The following is a 20,854-nucleotide window of genomic DNA, read 5'->3' on the forward strand; positions in this document are numbered from 1 at the left end:
TTAGAATCGGCCAAAGAATATCACACTGAAGGCGTTTTAAAGAATTTTTCACTGTTTAATATCGACATTTTTCCAATATTCACTTCCAAATTCAAATGCGGATGGCGTCGCACCAGCCAATTCATCGGCGACATCGCGGAAACGAAAGCACGAAAAATAACGTGGAGCAAAACAAAACACGACCGTTCGCGGGCAACGCTTACTGCCAGCTCCAGTGACTTCAAATGCACCTGCTGGGCATAAATTAGCTGATATTCATGAAAATTTTAGTTTCTTTACAATGTCTTACTGTTAGCTATTGGGTGTACTGATGAAGATATTTATTTAAACTTGTTTAGTATTGTTTTTACATAAAAGTATGGAACAACATTTTGATTCAAATGCCGAACACTGTGATAATTTTGTCTCATATTCCGAACACCTTGATTCAAATTCCGAACAACACAAATAAATCGTATTCAAATGAATAATTTCACAAATAACTTTATCTGAGCTAGCTTTACTGGTCTCGAACTTGAGAATCATCACTACTCCAGAGGTATAAAACAGTTTGGAAGATGATTAAATAAAATTGTAATTGACTGCCGTTTCCAGGTAATTTGATGATATATTTCAGTGAAACATTTCAACCTCATCGCCATACAAAAATACAAGTGTTCGGAACAAGGTATCTAAAAGGGAGGTAATACGGTGTGTCAAATTGGTTGATCCGCCATATTGGAAAACAATATGACACCTGGCCACTTTGTTTTCGCGAAATGAACCAGCATGCCATGAAATGAAATTCACTATTTCACCGATCACTTTGTTTTGTTTCGTACGTGTACTGAAATGTCATTAATAGCAGACCATGAAAAGGAAAGAAATTTCGTTTGAATGGTTCTATGGTCTAAAATATGTATGAGTAATGAACCTGGGGTGCCTCAAATCGTAAGCATGTTTAGAACAAGACCACAAAATAGAAGACAACGAAATTGGATATATGACTAACGAACGGACCTCAGAATATCGAGGCGTTGGATTTGCAAAATTGTGATGAGATTGCGTATACTGAATCTTTCAAAGCAGCCTCAATTGAAACACTTGTATGAGTTCTACAGTTAATTTGTTTCAACATCGTGTCATTCACACAGTTGAAAATCGGAATTTTCGACACGAAAAAATGGAGTTTCTCCAAATCTATGCGTAGGAACTAAGTCGAGTAAGGTGCCCTGTGTAGTACACCAGCGAACTATGCCTGATATTATGTTTTCTTACGATATGAAGAGTATTTTGAACTATTCCGAAAATGAGTAAAAAAAGAAAACAACGGGTTGATTCTTAAAGTATATAATAATTAATCATCTCGTATTTATGGTGGTAACAAATAATAAGGACTAGAAACTATATCTTTATCTACAAACAAATCATAATGAAATTTACTTCAACTACGACTTATGCTACTTGGAGGATAGCTGTTTGTACTTTCTTATTAAATAACTCTTATTAACGGGCTTTTCCTTCTTCTCGTTAATATTCGAGCGTTTCGAGTTCTTTGAGCTACCATCATCTTCGTGTAATCGTTTTAACGTTCCAGTATCGGCAGATGAGTTTATGGACAGTAAGTCTTCTGCTCTTAGATTCTCAAACCGCATCCGGGCAATTGTTCTTATTTTGATGTAGGTTTTCACCACCACTGCATCAAAATTTGGATACTCTGCTAAAACAGCTGCCACAAGATTTTCTGCTGTGGTGACCAACCATCATGTTGGCCACAGAACGTGACCCACGATTAGCGTCGCTCTCCATCTTTTGGAAATCGATGGAATCGTATTCCCGCAATACTTCACTGCACAAAATGATGACATCTGAAATTCAAAATAAATTTTACCTTTAGAAAATAACTAAACTTTATTCCACTTACCTTCACTATTGAGTCACACGCAACAATTTTCAATAACACAAATATCTCTATGGATACGCTAGGAACCATCGGTGGAGAAAATACATAAACATATTGGCCAGCTCGCCGACTCACCAGCTGTCACTTTTCACCCCCTCGCAGCTGACCACACCGCGCACCCACTGACTGCTTAGATCACTGAACCTCCCTTCAATTAATCTTGGTTCGGAATATGAGTCTGTTCGGAATTTGAGACAAAACGGTATATCAAATCAAATATATTTAACCATAAGCCATTAAGTAGAGCTCAATTCGCTTATCAAACTGGTTAGTCAACACTTTCGGCTCTCCATCACTGGTTTCAAATTAAAAAAAAAAAACTGTTGATACTACGGAGATAATACTGGCTGCTTTTCTTGATGTCGAAGGCGCGTTTGACAACGCTAGTTTTACATCGATGAGATCGAGAAATCGAGAAATCGGCTTGCCTGAAAAAATAATTGAGCGGATAGAAGAGATGCTATCTAGAAAGAAAATATCAGTATATCTAGGAGATTCAGTTTTGAAGGTAACAGCTGTTCAAGGCTGTCGCAAGGGTTCTATCCCATTAGGCCGAATGCCGTTAGGCCGAATGTCGTTAGGCCGAAGGCCATTAGGCCGAATACCGTTAGGCCGAAAGGGTCGTTAGGCCGAAAGGGTCGTTAGGCCGAAAGGGTCATTAGACCGAAAATGGTCGATAGTTCTAATGAACCTAGAATCCCACAATAACCGCAGTGAAATATAACTAGAAAGAACAGCCTTTGATTAAAAGAAGGAAAAAACACTGATGAATGTGTTGACCATTTGAAATCGTAGTAAATGATTAAATGTTATTTCGGCCTAACGATACTTTCGGCCTAACGGCCCTTTCGGCCTAACGACATTAGGCCTAACGGCATTAAGCCTAACGACCCCCTCTTCTCTGGTCGCTGATTGTTGATGATCTACTTATAAAGCTAAAGCATCAAGGATTCGAAATAATTGGGTTTGCAGATGATATTGTTATTATAGTCCGTGGTAAATTCGATAAAACTGTTAGCATATTTCTACAGTACGGCAAAGAGGATAGCACCACAATAGATCAATTAAATGGTCGCAGTGGTATCATGTCCTCACAAAGGAAAAAAAACTCCTATTCTAACACTATGGATTCCAGTAAATGTTCTCCTTAAAAGGGTAAGGGTAACTGTTTTATGAATTTTTGGCCAGTCTATATACTTAACAACTAGGGCTGTGATATCTCTGTTGATCATAAATCATGTTTTAGCTGAGAAAAAATAATTTGCTTTATTTTCACTTCCATCAGTTTTCGATTTAATACAAAAAAGCGTCTCTTACCTACTAGTAGAAAAGCTACTACACTAAAACCTAGCGCAAAATAAAAGTTAATAAAAAGAAGATCTAGTCGTATAAGGCATCTTCGTATAACACACTTGTACTACTACTGTTTCGGGCCAGGGTAGGGCACCTTCGCGCTCCTTCCATGTCCTTTTCGTCTCCAAAGGGTCAAAGCCGTTTGGCACCAAAATGATCACCGGAGCGCGAATTGCACCCGCTTAACGCAGGCCCTTCGGAAACTTAGTTTCCCTACTAAACCGAACAAATTATTCCTATTTACAACCTGGAAATGCACTTTTTTCGTTTTGTACGACAAACTACTGCTTTCGGGTTCCGCGAGTGGTTTTGGAATAACATAATTTACAGAACATAAAAATTCGAAAAATGAAACTAAAAAACATACATATGTAATTTTAATGTGGTTAATGTAAAGTGTGAATTCTACCTGAGCTTTGCGAAGAGGGCAACCGAAGTCTACATCGCCAGATTCACGCGCAAAACACACCAAAATGATTATAGAGATAATGGTTTTTTTTATTGTAACGGTAGAGTTAATAAATGCCATTTTGTCAATTTCGTATTTGCTTTAAAGTTAAAGTTATCACGGTCGTAGCAAGCTGTGCTTTTATTGGATCAAAGCACCCAGTGCCACGTGTCGCTTCTCACGTTTTGCGCGCGCCAACGTACCGCTGCAAATCAACTGTGTACTGTACCGCTTGCAAATTGCTTGCAAGCCATCATGGCGGCTGGTGGGAGAAACATTTCAGTGAAATATTTCCGATTCGAAAGCACAGCGCAGATGCGGCGGTGCTTTCGCAGTATGATTCGAAGCGCGCAAGGGCGCTTTCGCCGGTTGTCGCATCTCGTGTGATAATCGTTATCAATCATTTTTCTTCATAGAGATATGCAACAACTTTTGCGGGAAGAGGGTTAATTTGGTTCTGTCCGATTTCAATCATCTGCTGGGATTGGGAAGCAGAGGTTTTACGTTTTTTGAGGTTTCGTTCTGATACTGGGTTGAGGTGGGCGTTTGGAAGATTTTTTTGTGGGCTGGGAAGGGGTCTGCCAATGGGATAAAATGTGACAACCACTGAAATCTTTTCCCACGCTTTCCTGAGTTCTGTTCACATTGTTTGCGGCATACTTCAAAGTCTGATTATCACTGTTCTATACCTTATGCGATCTAAATATTGGAAGTCTTGCTAAATATTGAGCTTGATAGGTTGAACATAACCTAGAAGCGGTACGTATTCTAGTAAATGCCTGCACGCAATTTTGATATGTTAGTTTCTTCGGATGGTTCCATAGTTCCGGTATTCGATGTTCAACGTTAACATTAAGTAGATCTATTTGTGAACAAATAACTTGTATTTTGTCTAACTATAGAATAACAACTTTAGAAACAAATAAATCACAATCGGTTTGCTTCCATCGCCTGAAACCTTCCGCGGTCTTCCACTCGCCCAAATCACACAACGACTTGTGTGCGTGTGTATTTGAGAGTAATCTTACTATCAACGCAAAATTCAAGGAACAAACTTCCTTCACTGCGTCTAATCCTAACCTTACCTCATACTAACATGCATTCTTACCTGTCCCGTTCTCTCACCTAAAAGTGTCTTTTTCCTCTCCTAAACTGTATTCTTGTAACGTGCACTATCATGCGATAGCGCACAACTCTACCTAACCTGGAAGACTCGTCTACGCACTCATTCAGTCACTCACTGTCACTCATTCGTTCCACAGAAAATAGTACTGATTCACCTATAGGATCGTAGTAGAGAAGTAGTTTAAGGGGGAGGGGGGTGCTTATGCTATAACTGGAGCCCACTCGTGCTCGATCTTGCCGTACTGGATGCCGGTCAGGGTGTCGTACAACCGCCGGTAGATGGGTGCCTGATGGCTCTCGGTCGGGATGTGGATCTCATCGCCCATGTAGGCGATGTGCTCGATCGGGCTGATGACGGCGGCCGTACCAGCGCCGAACATTTCCAGCAACTGAATGGGGAAGAAAGGAAGAGAAAAGAGATTTACGTTAGGTTATGTTATGGATGTGAAAAGGGTTTTGCAGCGGGATTCATTACAAATGTTAGAGCTATGATTTTCGGTCAGGATTCCGCCTAGTTCTCTAGTTCTAGTTCGACCAAAATCCGGCTAGAGATTTCAACTTTCGGTCAGCATTTCGAACAAAAGTCGGTCAGGATTTTGACCAAAATTTCAGCTGAAATTCGACCAGGAGCTTGATTGAAACACGGTCAGGATTCCAACCGAAATCCGGTCAGCATTTTTACCGAAATCCGGTTTAAATTTAGACAGAAATTTCGACTATAAATTGGTTGGGATTTCGACCAAACTTTGGTCACGATTTCGCAATTGGATCAAAATTTCGACCGAAATTCAATAAGTATTCCCACAGAAATAAGGTCAAATTTTTGACTGAATCCGGTCAGGGTTCCGATCGAAATTTGGTTAAATTTTGAATCGAAATTTAGTCAGGATTCTTACGACCCGACTTTTGTAAATATTCCAACCCAAATCCATTCAAGATTTTGTCCGAAATCTATTGAGGATTTTGACCAAAATACGGTTCAGATTTCGACCGAAATTTGGTCAGGATTTCGACCGCAATATGATTAGCATTCTGGCCTAAATGCAGTCATGATTTCTATAGAAATTTGGTGAAGATTTCGATAGAAATTTGATCAGGAGTTCAATTGAAATTCGGTCAGTATTTTGACCGCAATTTGATTAGAATTTCGATCCAACCAAAATTCGGTCAGGATCATGATTTTGAATTTTTTTCAGTACTCCGATCGAAATTTGATCATATTTCCATCCGAAATATGGTTGAGATTCTGAACGGAATCCGGACAGTATTTAGACCAAAGTCCATTCAGAATTTCAAAAAAAATATCGAACTTCGACCGTAAAGTGATTAAGATGTCGACTGAAATGAAATCCGGTCAGAATTTCGACTGAAATGAAATCTGGTAAGGATTTCAACTGCCATCAGATTCAGATTGCAATGATCAGAGTTTCGGCCGAAATCCGTTCAGAATTTTGTATGAGCTCTAGTCAAGATTTTGAATGACATTTGATCAGAATTTCATTCGAAATCTGGTTGGATAATTTCAAATGAAATCCGGATAACATTCCGAACGCAATCTTGAAAGGGTTTCGAACGAAATCTAGTCAGGTTTTCGAACGAAACCTGGTAGAAACACGGTCAGAACAATCTAATAAGGATTTGTAATCCAATTGAGATTTCGAACGAAATTAAATGGGAAACGCAATTCAGTAGAGATTTTGAATGAAATCCAGTTGACATTTCAAACGAAAGTTTGTCAGAAAGTAAACAAATCTGTTTGGGTTTTTCGAACCAATTTCTCCGGAGATTTTAAATGAAAGTCATTTGAGCATCCTAACGAATTTGTTTTAGAATTTGATTGTAATCCGGTTAGGCTTCCAACCGAAATCTGGTCAGGATTTTTATTGAAATCTCATAAAAGTTCTGACCGAAATCCGGTTTGCTTTCTGATACATCATCCCAATCAAATTACGATCAAAATTTCTTATAGATTCTGGTCAGAATCGCGCCTAGAAAAAAATATCCCGCAACATCTTCCAACGCTTATCGATCGACACTTACCCGTCCCTCCTTGGCCAACTGCTGCACCATCGTCATCGTGAACTTCTGCTCCTTGACGCTGAACTCTCCCCACTGGCGACATAACCGGAGGATCGAATCGCGAGTAATTCCCGGCAGAATCAGGCCATCCAACGGCGGCGTGAGCAGTTCCCGTTCTGAAACCCAAAAGCAACGATTAGAGTCTTCTCCGAGATTGCCTTAGAAGCGTCCATCTTACCTCCATTCTCCTTGACGTACAGCATGAAGATGTTCATCACGCCGACCTCGGTCAACTCGTGCTGATCGCCGTACAGCCACAGCACCTGGTGGCATCCCTCCTTCAGGGCTTCCTTCTGGACGTGGATGGTCGGTCCGTAGTTGGATCCGACCTTACGATCGCCGACCCCTCCGTGCCAAGCGCGGGTATAGTTCGGGTTGGCGTACAGCTTCAGACCGCCGCTTCCCGGCTTGAAGTACGCTCCAACGGGGGACAGTATCGTGTAGAGGAGGGCAGAGTCTGAGGAGGCCACGCCCAGCGTGGGCTCGATACCGATCAGGGTAGGGCGAATGTACAGGCTGGCCGATTCGGTGTGCGGTACCCACTCCGAGTCGATCTGGATCAAGCGGGACATGGCTTTGATGAGTTCGCCGCCCTCGAAGGTCGGTAGGCCGGAGCGGTACGCGGTGATGTTCATGCGGGCCATGTTCATGTTCGGACGGAAGAGACGGATCCGGCCGTCCACTCCGCGGTACGCCTTCATGCCTTCGAACAGCTGGAATGGGAAGGGATTGATAGGATGAGAGAGTGAGCGAGGCTTGATTTGAGCAGTGCGAGAGAGTGTGAGATCGAGTAGGCGGAGCTATAGAATAGGTGGAATGAAATCCCAATCGGAATCCCAGACAACGTGCATTAAGTTTTAAAGCAATTGTCGAAAGTGACAGCAGTGTTGCCAATTTGAAGAAGTAATTAACCAATGACAACTGAAGTCGAATATTCAGAATCAGCTGATTCCATCGAACAAGTAAACGGTTGATCTGATTCCAAAAATAAAGTTTCTTGATGATCAGTAACGGTCGATCCGCAGATCGACCACTATCGCCGCTCAATCAACCCATTGATAATAATTAATGTGAAAAAAACAACAACAACATGTTTATCGCCAATCGATCCCCATTCATCTCGCTCGCAGCTCTCGGTCGGGGTCAAAAGTTTCCATATCAGCACCGGTAGTTCCCTTCAATTGCCGCCCATTTGACATGCTAAACGATCACCACACCAATTAGCACCGTTACCGATGCTAATGCTTACCTCGACGGCATAGTGGAACACCTTGGCGGCAGGGTGCAGGTTCAGCGTTTCCATCGGGGTGATTTCCGGCTTCTGCCAGCCGCCCAGTCGCTTGTGGTACGCAATTTTGAGCATGTGGTCGGTGAAGTACTTGCCGAAGGCCATATCGTCGGTGTCCGGTTTCGGGGAGAGCTCGTGCGGGGCGGCCAGACGCACCGAGAGATCCGCATACTGAGGAGAAATGGAAGAAATAAGAACATGAATTAATTAGAATGCACCGCTTTCGCTGATCGCAGCAAACCATGACTTGATTATGGGTTAGTCGCTGAACTGAAGTTGTTACGCAGGCCACGTCCTTACAACGATAGTTCAGATCGTTGATCTACGCAGTTAAAGCGTAGAACAAAACGAATTGAAACCAGCGTAATGGGAACGAGGCACGCGAAGCTCGTTAATTGTATTCAAATAAGCTCAACAGCTCTACAAAGTTCATTTACTTTCTAAGGTAGTGATGTCACCACGATCACCCGCTTAGCACAACTCAGAGTTACAAACAGGTCAACAGCTTCGACAAAGGTTTCGCTTCGGAAACGTCACAGTTTGGCGTAGTTGTACGCCTATGAATTAATTCGTAACAACAACAGCTAGCTGCCGAATGCAAATGCAGCCACAATCAAGTTCAGGGTCATTACGCCGTCGCCACCCTATCTAGAGTGTGGCGTCGTAGCTTCTAACTACTAGCTTCTCTGTACTTACCCGGAACTGTTCGCCGACGTCCGGCGCGTGCTCAAGCGTCATCGGAAACGGGGCCGCTACCGGAGCGGCCTGCGAAATCTTCGGCATATCATCCTCCTCGACGCGCAGCGCTTGCTGGATCTGCTGCGAACCACCGCTGCACAGCCGGATCTGCAGTTGCTGTGTTTGCAGCAGTTGCTGAATCAGTTTGTGCTGGTTCTGGAAGATGTAGCGGGCAAAGCTCTGCAAAGAAACCACGAATGATAGAAGCATTGAAAAACTGGTTAGAAGTCGTCGGTGTAATCGGCGAGATAAGAGCCCGGTGGCATTTTATGGGCCTCGAGCGAATTCAGTAACAGCAGGTTACTGGGTTGATAAGGTCGGCACCTTTTTTGCTCTTGAAACCACCGGTTGTCGGTCAGACTATGGTTACAGTTGCCTAATTTGCGTTATCGCTCAAAGTTTCCATCGCGCGACACGGCTACATGTGACGCACGAGACTAGGTTGTGATAACACAGCCGCAGCCAATCCTCCTGGTGACGTTGCGCTTGCAAATCTGTCCTTATCTTCCCCTACATAAGCCACACAGCAGCAAATCAAAGCACGCGCAGAGATTGACAGCTTTGCTGACGGAAACCAATCTCAGTAAGCCGGCTTACTTGACTCCCGCAAACAAAAAGGTCAGCAGCAGCCATTTTCTGGCGAAAAACTGCCCCCCTGATAACGGAAGGCGCGGTTGATTCCATCATCAAAGCAAGCGCAACAAAGCCACAGCTTTGTTGCCATGGCAAAAAAAAAATTGGAACTGATAGGATGCTTATTTTCGTTCGAACGATTACAAAAACAACAATCGTTCGCTTGATAAGAGCAGCCCTGCCCGTCGTACGGCACACCCCTGCGCGTGCTGTTTGACAGCTAACGCACGATTCTGTTTTCGTCCTATAACTTTACGCAAAACACGCCTCCCCGGGGCGTAACGCAACAACAGAAAACAAGCTGTTATTTATAACGAAACTATCACAACAACTCAATTGATGCTTATTTTCCTTTTCCGCCATTAAGAACGGACCACAGCAACGATCGCGCCGATGACGAGCATGGCGACGGCCTACTGAGATAGCCCGAGAGTGATGGTTGACATTGACCCGCCGCTGATCGGCCTACTGCTCTCTTCGCCGCACAAAGATGTCGGACCGTACATAGATATTGTTGTTGCACACAGGCACAGGGTTTGATTGGAAAAGTGCACTTATTCTGCCCATTGGAGACGTTTAAGTGAGGTAAATTGCTATTCGCAACTAGGTAGCCCGGCCCGGATGGCAACCCCCAATTGCAGCGCGCTCCAAATTGGATTATTGACGAACACCTTCGGCTTCAATTGGGAGTCAAGTGGTTCATGGCTTTCGGGAAGGAAAGTTCCATGGTTTCATGTTGGTTGGAAAGTTCTTTATGATGGAGGAAATGTGAAGATAAAGTTCTAGCAGAACTACATGGATAAGACAGAAATTCTTGGATTCCAGACAAGGTTCTAAACATTTACAGAATCCGTCTGAAACCCTACAGTATACCAACCAATCTTATAACCTCTACTGAAGGTTATGGATCTTAGAAGATGTCAAGAGATTCTTACAGAAATTCACGATTACGAGAAGATCTGAAAGCAAGATAAGGCAGCAAAAATTACTAAAATCTAACAAAAATGTTTAGATTGATATGAAGCAAATAGAAAAAAAGCTTTTGGTTTCAAAGATCAGTTTATCGCAGTGCTTACAGAGCCCAAGAAAACTGCATTCCTACACTGCTCAAGGGTGTAAACTGCATTCCTACACTGCTGTTTTTACCCAGGAGGACAGTGTAAGCTGTTCAGAATATCCTAGATCTTCAGAAACATCAAGACCTAAGCGAAACTCTGGAGTACGACAGAAAGACTGAATCAGCGAAATTTCTATAGAACTTCCATGATTCTCGGACTGATTTCAACATAAATCTCATCACAATAAGTATTACAATCTGGTAGAATAACTTGGAGAACTGTAGAACCCTCTGAACTTCCATTTCCAATTCCCATTTTTGTCTATGGACACTCGTCACCATAGGCAGCCTTGAATCTCATGTATCGACTGAAACATATTCTGACAGCAAATAAATGGTTCCAGTAGAACTCCCTAGAGTACGACAGATATACCTAAGATTCAAGCGTTATCGAAATTACTGTAGAAGTTTTAGGACAACCGAGAATCCCTGTAGAACATTATAGAGTTGTCACATGCACTTCAAGATACCAACAAAGTTCTTGCAATCAGATAGAGTCACTTGGACGATTGTACCCCGTTTGGCATAAGGTCGTTTGGCATAAAGCCGTTTGGCATGAAGTCGTTTGGCATAATGGTCATTTGGCATAATGGCCGTTTGGCATAATGATTGACTTAGAATAAATATCGGCATTTTTTATGCTTTTAACGAGATCAACACCACCGGGCCCATAGAAAAAAAAATTGGTGGTGTTCGTTCAAAGATTTTCCAAGCTATGAATGTCAAAAATTGTTGTGACATTAGAGAGCATTACTAAATAAAAATCGTGATGGGCCTGGATAAAGATCTTTTTGGAATAATAATTTTCACATATTTGAAAATAGTAAATTGGCAAAGAAAGTTCGCAGTTATTAGTGAAGGGAACGCTCGTAAAATATTTCGCTGCAGATCAAGTTCTGTCCCAGTTTGGACGTAACACTTAACAAAAATCAATTGATAAAAGAAGGGAAAATATATTTGCCAAATATTAAAAGCTCTAATCCAACGATCTATTACTGCAGCATAATGCAATATTAGCCTATATACGAGAGCAAATGGTTTTTCGTGCTCTAAAGCAAAAAAATCTTCTCATAGCATAATTCGTGTGCAAAATAAAATATGTTGAATATAGGCAGGTTCTGAAGTAATTATCATTATAACAGCACGTCTTGCAAGAATTGATAAAACAGCAAAATATAAAAATGGTTAACATTTAGCTTTACTAAATAACACAATTTTAAAAAGTATAAATATTTAGAACAACCTATTTTTAAAAAAAGGCAAAATTTATGATTAAACCAATAGAAGATTGGACGTCAAAAATTATTGCGGCATAATAAAACGAACAGACATCAACAATCGCGATCAGAATCTTCGAAGTGATTGTGCTCCGTTTCTCCGAATGTCGGTTCCCCGAATGCCAGTTCCTCGAATGACCTTTTTCCTAGCAAGGCTGGTTCATTGCACTTTGTAGCCAAAACTGAACTGAACGGGCTGAACCTGCCTTGTTCCTTAGAAGCTCACGATATGCTCGGCCGATTTCCCCTACCCGAACCAAAAGCAAGAGGCAAAATGTGATTTGTTATAAGATCATCCACTGGTGTACTAAACTCTTTCGATTCAAGAATCTTGACACTTGAGCGGGTCCGAAACACGTGGAGAGTATACAGAAGCGTGCCCCGCTCAAGTGTCACAATTCTCAGACCGAGCGAATTTAGTACACCAGTGGATTAGGCCATTGTTCATGTCACGGCAAAATTTTCTCTCTTTCGCTCTACAAGAAAATTTTAGAACAACGTTTCCAGTACATGTCAAGTTTGACATGTACCATTATTTTCGGTTCTCTCATAAGAGAGAAGGAGAACGATTTTCTTGTTCTCTTTATCTTTCATCTGCCTGTATACAAACGGGCGGGGAAAATTAGTTGTTTGGTTGTGTATGCTGAGAGTGCAGTGCTGCAGCAAACTGTGTTTGCTGTGTTCACATGTGTACCGTGGCGCGCAAAGCAAGACACGTGTCAAGCGTTATAATAAAGATGAAAAAGGAACAAAGGAGAATGGGGGCAAAATCGGTTCGTTCTTTTTCCGGGTCACTTTCGGTCTGATCCGTGCTGAAACGGTTGAAACGGATAGCCTGGTTGTTAGTTAGTTCAATTCCGATTGGTTATGGGCCCAAAAACGCATGGAGGACGCTGAGGTAACATCGATGATGAACCAAGCCGAAGAACCTGGACAAGGTGCTGACATGGTAGCGAAATCAGTCAGTATCCTGCAGTTGGAACGGATAGCTTGGTTGTTAGTGAGTTTGATTCCAACAGGTTATGGACCCAGAAACTCCTGAAGGACCTGGACGAGGTGACAGGACCTAGATGAGGAGGCAAGACCTGGACGAGGAGACAGAACCTCAACGAGGGAGTAAAGCCTGGACGAGAAATGGAGTCTGGACGGGAGGTGGCTGAAGTGGAACCAAGAGTCGGAGGCCAAGATGCTGAGAATGAAGCTGGACATGGCCGCGGATGATCGGAGGACGTGCTCGGAAGAGCTGGAGGAACTCGAAAGTCAGGAGGAGCTTGAAGGTCGGCGCAGTTGACCAAGAGGAGGATGGCGCAGCTGACCAGGCTAGCAGGAGCTCGGTGCAGGAGGCCAAAAAGAGCTCGGTGGCAGATGTTCGGTTCGGTGGAAGCGCCTGGATGAGGAGACAGGATGGAGTGGAACCAAGAGTCGGAGGCCAAGATGCTGACAACGAGGCTGGACAAGTGCGGCGCTAGTTGATCAGAGGACGAGCTCGTAAGAACTGGAACTCAAAAGTCAGGAGGAGCTTGGAGGACGGCGCAGTTTATCAAAAGGAGGACGGTGCAGCTAACAAGCAGAAGTTCGAGGCTTGGAGGAGCTCGGTGCCAGAATGAGCTTTGACTGTTGTTAGTGTAGTTATTTCGCACCATGTTTCACAATCAACCTCTGGAGAGGAAGATTGGAATTATTGCAACCATTTCCTGGAGAACCAATCAAGAGTTCTTGATGATGGTGGAAATTTCCAAGAAACTAATGGATTTTTTTATAGAAACGAAAAAGTTCGTAAGGAATGGTTAAGAAAATGTGAGGCAAATCCGTTAATAATTTTGGATTTAACCAGCTTGAATTTAGATCCATAAAGAAAGCTGAGTAAATCGAAGTGAAACCAGATATAAGATAAAGATTTTGCTAGGAAGCTGGAGTTTGCAGAGGAAAAGCTTAAACTTAGATAGAAGGTTTAGGAATTTCAAGGGCGGTCGAGTATTTGAGAATAGCGTTGAGAGAGCGTGAGGAAATTAAGGATTGAAAAATGGGTATTCTATGAGAAAACTAGTACAAGTACGAACTTCAGAATAAATCTGAAAATTTCAGAATAATTTTGAGCTTTCCAAAAGGAATCCAGTTATCTAGAATAAAGTTTGCAAAATTGAACGAAAACTGACGGTTTCTGGAGAGATGCAGGATTTTTCAAGGAAGCTTATAATTATGAAAGAAAGTTTATACATTTGGAGAAAAAGACAAGAATTTTCGATACAAGCTGAGAGTTTCGGAGGAAGCTAGATATTTCATAAACAAAGTGAGGGAACATGAGAGTGGAAGATTATAGGAGGAATTTCCGTATTTTTGAAGTAAAAGAGGTTAGGTATAAAGTAGTGTTTTACAACATAATTTTAAGATTTCAGAAGGGAGCAGAGGAATTCAAACGGATGCTGATGGTCTTAGAAAGAAAACAACTGGGTGCCTTCGAGAGAATTTCGGGATGAAGCTGTGACAATGTTAGGGGTTCAAGAGAGAAGCTTGAATTCAAGAAAAGTAAACTGGAAACTTCAACAGAGAATTAAAGATTTCAGAGAGAAATTAAGGATTTGGCAAGAAACCAAGCATTTTGAAAGTATGCTGAAGATTCTTCTGTGAACTCCAGAGAGATTTTGGGACTTCGTAAAATAACTGGGGATGGAAGCTTATGAGTCTAGAAGAAAGGAAGATTGATGTGTTACTGAGAATTTCTGAAAAATATTCCGCGAGAAAGCTGAAACCTAAGTAACTTTAGTAGCGGAACAATAGTTTATCGCACTAAAATAAGCTTCAGAGTGATTCTTTTTCAGCAAAATGTTTTTTGGAGAGTAAAAAAATACAGATTTCAAACAGGAAGTTGAAATTCGTAGAGGAACCTGAAGATTTTAGTGGACAGATGGAGAATTTCAAAAGTAAACTTTGAATTTTGGAAGCAAATTAGGGATTTTGGGTGAGGGAAGAGAAGCTTATGGATCTGATGGGAAGGACATTACAGAAAACTTGGGGATTTTGGAAGGATGTTGGTAGTGTTCGAAGGATGCTACGGGTTTGGATGGAAGCTGAATATAATCTCAAAAGAAAAAGCTGTGTATAGTAAAATATAGCAAAATATTTCAGAAAAAGATAAATCTTTCTATACAATGCTGAGGACTATAATCTTAAAATTGGTTAAGCTGCAACTTTTGGAGCAGAGTGTTACAAAAGGAAATTAAACATATGCAAAGAAATCAAATGATTCAGAGGAAGCTCGGAGTCATAGTAATAGGTTATAGAATTAAGAAGTAAGCTGAATATGCATAGAGGAATTGGGGAGTTAGAAAGAAGCTGAATACTCCGAAGAGTAGAGAAGAATCCCGAAAGAAGCTGAAGATTGGTAGATTTTTTGTAGGAATCAGACGTTTTGACGTTTGTTTTGGGTGCGTTCAAGGTCTTTAACAGTTCTTGTACGGAAATGACAGTCCCTTGTAGGCACCGGTCCTCAACCAATGGAAACAATTGCAAACACGGGCCTGTCTCATGAAAAGGCCTACTTATATAGGCCTTTGCAAGTGACAGGTCCGTCCATGCATCTGTTTAAATCGGTAGAGGACAGGTGCAAACAAGGGACTGTCATCTCCATAGAAGAACTGTCAAAGTGCTTCAAAATCAGCTGATTTGAAATGTTTCGTGAAAAGGCTTATCCAGCTTTTTAAAAGCCGCCACAAAAAAGCTCGCTTTCTGGTAGGAACTAGGCGATCTGACATTTGGCTTGGGTTGTTTGATAGCCAATCGATAAGATCGATAAAAAACTTATCGATTGGCTGTCAAGCGACCCAACCCAAATGTCGGACCGTTTGATCCCTACCAGAAAGCGAGCCTGATTGTGGCAGCCATTAGCGCTCGTAAAAAAACTGGATATAAATTACCCCAAGCCATACGTTAAATTGACTGGTCCCTACCAGAAAGCGAACCTGTTTGCGACAGCCATCACTGCTCGTTAAAAGTCATCTGGATAGAAATTGAGGATTTTGGAAGGAAGCTTGTGATGTTGAGAGGAATTCAAGAGTGTACGTTTAAAAAGTTAGAAAAAGTGGTCACAGACTAGTAACTATTTAAGGAAGAAAGCTTTCGTGGAATACGAAAAGAAGTTGAAACCTTCCATAGCCGAGTGGTTAAAGTCCGCGGCTACTAAGCAAAGCCATGCTGAAGATGTCTGGATTCGATTCCCGGTCGGTCCAGGGTCTTTTCGGGTAGGAAATTTTCTTGACTTCCCTGTGCAAAGAGTATAATCGTACCTGCCACACGATATACGAATGTGAAAATGACAACTTAGCAAAGAAAACTCTCAGTTAACTTTTAAACTGAGAAGCAGGCTCTGTCCTAGTGAGGACGTAATGCCAAGAAAAAGAAGAAGTTGAGAATTCACAGAAAAAACTGGGTTTAAGAGACAATATTTCAAAAATAACCGAATAATTTGGGAGCAAACTGATAATTTCATGAAGAATCTGAAGGTTTGAACTAGAGGTAAAGAGTCGCGACTGAAATTTTGCCAAAAAGTGAAAATATTTGGCAAGGAAAAGCTGAGGGTTCTTAGGGAAACCTGCGAATATTGATAGAAGCTGTAAGATATCCAAATTTTTCTAAACATTAGGAGGAATCTGCATAAACACGTTATCCACACAAAACTATCAATTAACAGATACAATTTTGCGACTAAACTGATTGAACTTCACACGCATTATGGCCGGTACGCTGATCATAAGTACTGTGCAAAAGGATAGGACAAGAAACGGTCAAGGAATGATTTCGCTACCGAAATTACTTGAGCTGTACGCTGCTGAGAAGTAGAGCTGATTTCATAACGTCGGTAACGCCTGCTGTACAAATCAAATGGAGCTGTCACTTTTCCGTACGGAAAAATGAGCCGCTCAATTATTCCGCAAGTAAAAGTGACACTTTGCTCATACTGGATCGGCTGTCAAAATTACTTTGGTAAAAAAGAGAAATTTTACTTGAGCGCATTACGTTTCAGGTGCATACTACGCATTACCAACTAGCGTCGTCTAGACGATGACGCGTTATCTGCGTTATCTGTCAAACCCAAAATCCAGAAAACTAACTGTCACGCATCTGCTGATAAGCCGTATCCGTCCACACCATTCAGGCGATAACGATTGTCATGTGCACCAAGAGTGGAAGCGGTGGGAGTGTCTCTCAGGGGCCAAACCCATATTGCATAACGGGGCACGTCACAGTTAGAACGTAGTAGGCGCGCGACATTCGAGCCGAGAGTGCAACAAACTGCCGCGATGCAAAGCAACGCTTCCGAAGGTCGCCACTTAGGGATACGATCACTTCCCGATGGTCTTGAAAGTGAGAACCCGATTCGAACCGGGTTATCTCGATCGAGCCGGTTTGGTGCAGCAGAAACTGCAGATCGCAGTAGGCACACTGCCGGGAAAAAACAAGCTATGTTTAGCTGGGATGGGCTGATTATAGACGAAAAAACAAACGCAGGGAATGGGGGAAAAAGTGTTATTTTGGGAAAAAAGCGGAGAATTGCGTTGTACCTTAGCCGTGCCTTGATAAACACTGAAGTAAACAATGTTTTAACGTCCTTCAACCGCTAACTATTTACTCAATTTCGTCAAACAAAAGCTTTATCAAGATACCATTAAGAATGTTTGATTGCCGAGTGTTACGAGAAGTTGAAGGAGGTAACAAAATTTTGGCGAAAAAACCTCCGAGAAGTAGTTAGGTTTTGGACAACTATATCAAAGACAAAATAAAGATGTCCATATTACTTGCAGTTGCCCAAAAGTTAGTGACACGTGAGATAATAGAGCGAAATCTAGAATGCTAAGAAAAGTGTACTACGATCTACCATCCAGCGTAGTATGCAGCGTAGTATCGAGGAACCAATGATGAAATAAAGACCTTAAAGTCTCTTGTAGTTGTCCAAAATATTTTGGCACATAATGGAATAGAAATCTAGTATGCCGTGAAAAGTGTAACTTGGGTAGCGAATGTAGTACCAAGGGACCAAATGTAGTAATATAAGTAGTATCCATGTGATGACATGTACTACGGAAGAAACTTCTGGATCAATCTCGATTCATGCAGGTGAGAATATGTTAAGAAAGAAGCAATCTTTGGTGAAAAGTCTCTTGGGAAACCTGTTTCAAACTAAACTTTAGCTTACTTCGAGAAAGTCTTCAGTGCCCCTAGTTGACTCGATCAGCCCTGTGATATGGAAATGTTGAAAACAGAATCATTAGTCCTGCAGTGCCGGTAGGTAAACAAACAAATTTAATCGTCCCTCACGCACTCCGCTATTACGCTGTTTACGTTTTTCATTTTCAACCTTAGACATTGCCCCAAATTTAAAGTCCAAAAATAAAACGTTCTAGTTTACCACCTTATAAAAAAACGTAAACAACAATATTGACAGAACAAAGCCAAGCTCCGCGTCCAAGGGTACGATCGCCAACCCAGTAGGCCAATTGACAATTACCATATCCATAGCAGCAGAGCGGTATCGTTTCATGTGATCGATTATCAATCGCTCAAACGGCCTACTTTCACGCCCACCACGCCGAACCGATCTTGCAAATCTTGACCTAAGCAGGCCGCGGATCATTCTAGAAGCATTGAACCCGGCGGCCCTTTCTCTTTCTCTCCGGTGGGCGCCGCCAGACGCTGGCTGATATCTCGCGACAAAGCACGTGTTCTCTCGCGTTTGGCAGTTCGCTCCCGCTCAACGGCTCCGGCCACGTGCGTATCGAGTGATAGCCGAAAATGCCTGCGCTTCCATATCAACCAACACAGCCGAACGCCCGACGTCAACTCGGTCATCGCCGTCTATCGTAGAGCTGTCTAACCGATAACGCTTTTTAACAAGCTCGGTTGCCCATTCGATTCTGAATATGTAAACAGCAGTTTACCTCCCAACCTTCTTCATCGCCCTGCCCTCAACCAATCATCGACTTGTGCTGATCTACATTGAACCTTTTTTTGTCATTGCTTCAGCTAATTTATGCTTGAAAACCCCGAACCACTGACCGACCGACTTGCAAAAAAACGAGGTAAGCCAACTCGGCGAAAATTAAATTAATTCAAAACTGAACCCTGCTCACCTTGCTTCTTAGAACCATGTTTGCAACCTTTCCTTTTCGTTAACGAACACTTGATCACTCACGAACGCGCGCACTCTCACTGCTTATCGAATCTCGTTTGCGATCACCTCCGCAAATTGATTGTTCTCTTCTTGTGTCGCTATCGCAGAGATCGTTTCCTCGTGTCGACACACCGATACAAGCCGGTTTCCAAAATACTTCTTCTTTACCGATACTACAGATCTCACAGTTCGCACTCTTAACCAAGTCCTTTTGGCCTTGACTTTTTTGCAGATTTTTGCTCCGTTTAACTCTCAGAAAACACTCCCAGTAAGCACTTATTCAACAAAAAAAACCTCAAGTTCATAAAACTCTCTCTCAACGCAATCGATTACTCTTTCTGTTCGGTACAGGCAGCTATTGCTTTTTCGTTTGTACTTTAGTTTCAGCTAGTTTCCAGCTGATGTTGACTCCTCAAGAACCAAATTAACACTGAATTGAACGGGAGGATCGCAGCCGAAATTATAACTCGGCGAGTCGCCCAGAACCGAAGTATATAAGCGTGCGATTACGCAGGTACGGGCCGCGAGAGCTTCTCTAATCAGTGAGCGAGCCGCGTCATCAACGCGAGGATCGCACGAATCGCGAAGGAGAGCGCGCAGGAAGCGGGCGAGCGAAAACTCTTACCGTGTGAGCGCGAAGTAGGCGTCGTGAACAGTTTCGTCGCTGACTGCAATGAATGCCGCCTATTTACTGCACTGATAAGACGCTCGGAGATGAAATCAAAATGCAATCCATTTCAATCGGAATCGGATGTTTACTTGTTTTGAATAATTTTATAGGCGATTTACAGGCACGATCGAGTTATTGATTGTTATTCGCCATAAATGATCGGGATTCTCTCACACTCCTCAAAAACCAGTTTGCTACGATTCAGATTCCGAAGTAGTGTGCGAGTATCGGAAACGTTCGTATTTCTTATCGCGGGAGCCGAAAATTCGAAGACCGCACGAAACTGATTAATATTCGGTGCAGTTGGCCGTTTGGTTGGAGATATTTACCCACTAACCATAGAAGACTTGACTGCGACTTCTACTTGATTTTTTTTTTGCAAACGTATGCTGATGATCTACGTCATAGCCAGAAAAGTGTGTTTTTTCAAGTGTGGCGTATAGCGATTAGGCGGGCGGGCGCTACGCGGAAGACAATCTGTTTTCTAAACTTTTGAATTACTGCGTTGTCCGGGGAACGGGTTTGGCACGTAGCTTAAACAAGGATGACGATTTAGAGAGTATCAAATATGGGGTTCATCGAACTAATAATTTGTTAATTAGGTGCATATTTTATTCATCTTTCTATGATGCATTTTACATGCTATATGACCAACTCCTTAGATGTTTTAAACTCGATTATAATGCGTGCAGTTCTTAAAATTAACTAAATTAAAACAAAATGTGGTCAACATATTGCGAAAAATGATCGAGAAATTATCGTTAGGAGGAGAATGTGAAGTATACATAAAATTATAGAAATAAGAGCAAGAGGATCGAGTTGTTTTTGATAATCATTTCAAATATATTCTCAATGCCATTTAAAAAATTTCCATAAAAGTCTCGAAATTATGAGTATGAACGTGAACGCACTTTTTCGTTGTCGTATTGAATAAACAAAAATTAAAAAAAAATAGAAGACTAGGTAACACAAAGTTCTTCTTGAAAAATACACAATTTATAAAGCACCGTAAATCACAA

General features: G+C 42.0%; 1 protein-coding gene across 1 annotated transcript; it reads right to left on the bottom strand.

The window, feature by feature from the left end:
* Positions 1-3,182: 3,182 nt before the first annotated feature.
* Positions 3,183-19,622, bottom strand: LOC5569753 (branched-chain-amino-acid aminotransferase, cytosolic). Its single transcript, XM_021837836.1, has 6 exons — positions 19,125-19,622; positions 8,932-9,153; positions 8,197-8,406; positions 7,126-7,660; positions 6,909-7,063; positions 3,183-5,257 (listed from the first exon to the last, which is right to left on the bottom strand). Exons 1-6 carry the CDS (start codon positions 19,140-19,142, stop codon positions 5,069-5,071), a joined length of 1,329 nt encoding a protein of 442 aa, XP_021693528.1. The 5' UTR covers positions 19,143-19,622; the 3' UTR covers positions 3,183-5,068.
* Positions 19,623-20,854: the final 1,232 nt, after the last annotated feature.

Source organism: Aedes aegypti, chromosome 1, assembly GCF_002204515.2.
Source record: "Aedes aegypti strain LVP_AGWG chromosome 1, AaegL5.0 Primary Assembly, whole genome shotgun sequence".
NCBI classification, from domain to species: Eukaryota; Metazoa; Arthropoda; class Insecta; order Diptera; family Culicidae; genus Aedes; species Aedes aegypti.

What these genes read in the sequence shown, in the direction of transcription:
- LOC5569753 (XM_021837836.1), bottom strand. An exon ending in GTACGTCAAGGAGAATGGAG is followed by an intron (nt 7,064 to 7,125) that starts GTAAGATGGACG and finishes TTTGGGTTTCAG; the next exon opens with AACGGGAACTGCTCACGCCG. An exon ending in AGTTGGCCAAGGAGGGACGG is followed by an intron (nt 5,258 to 6,908) that starts GTAAGTGTCGAT and finishes TTCCCCATTCAG; the next exon opens with TTGCTGGAAATGTTCGGCGC.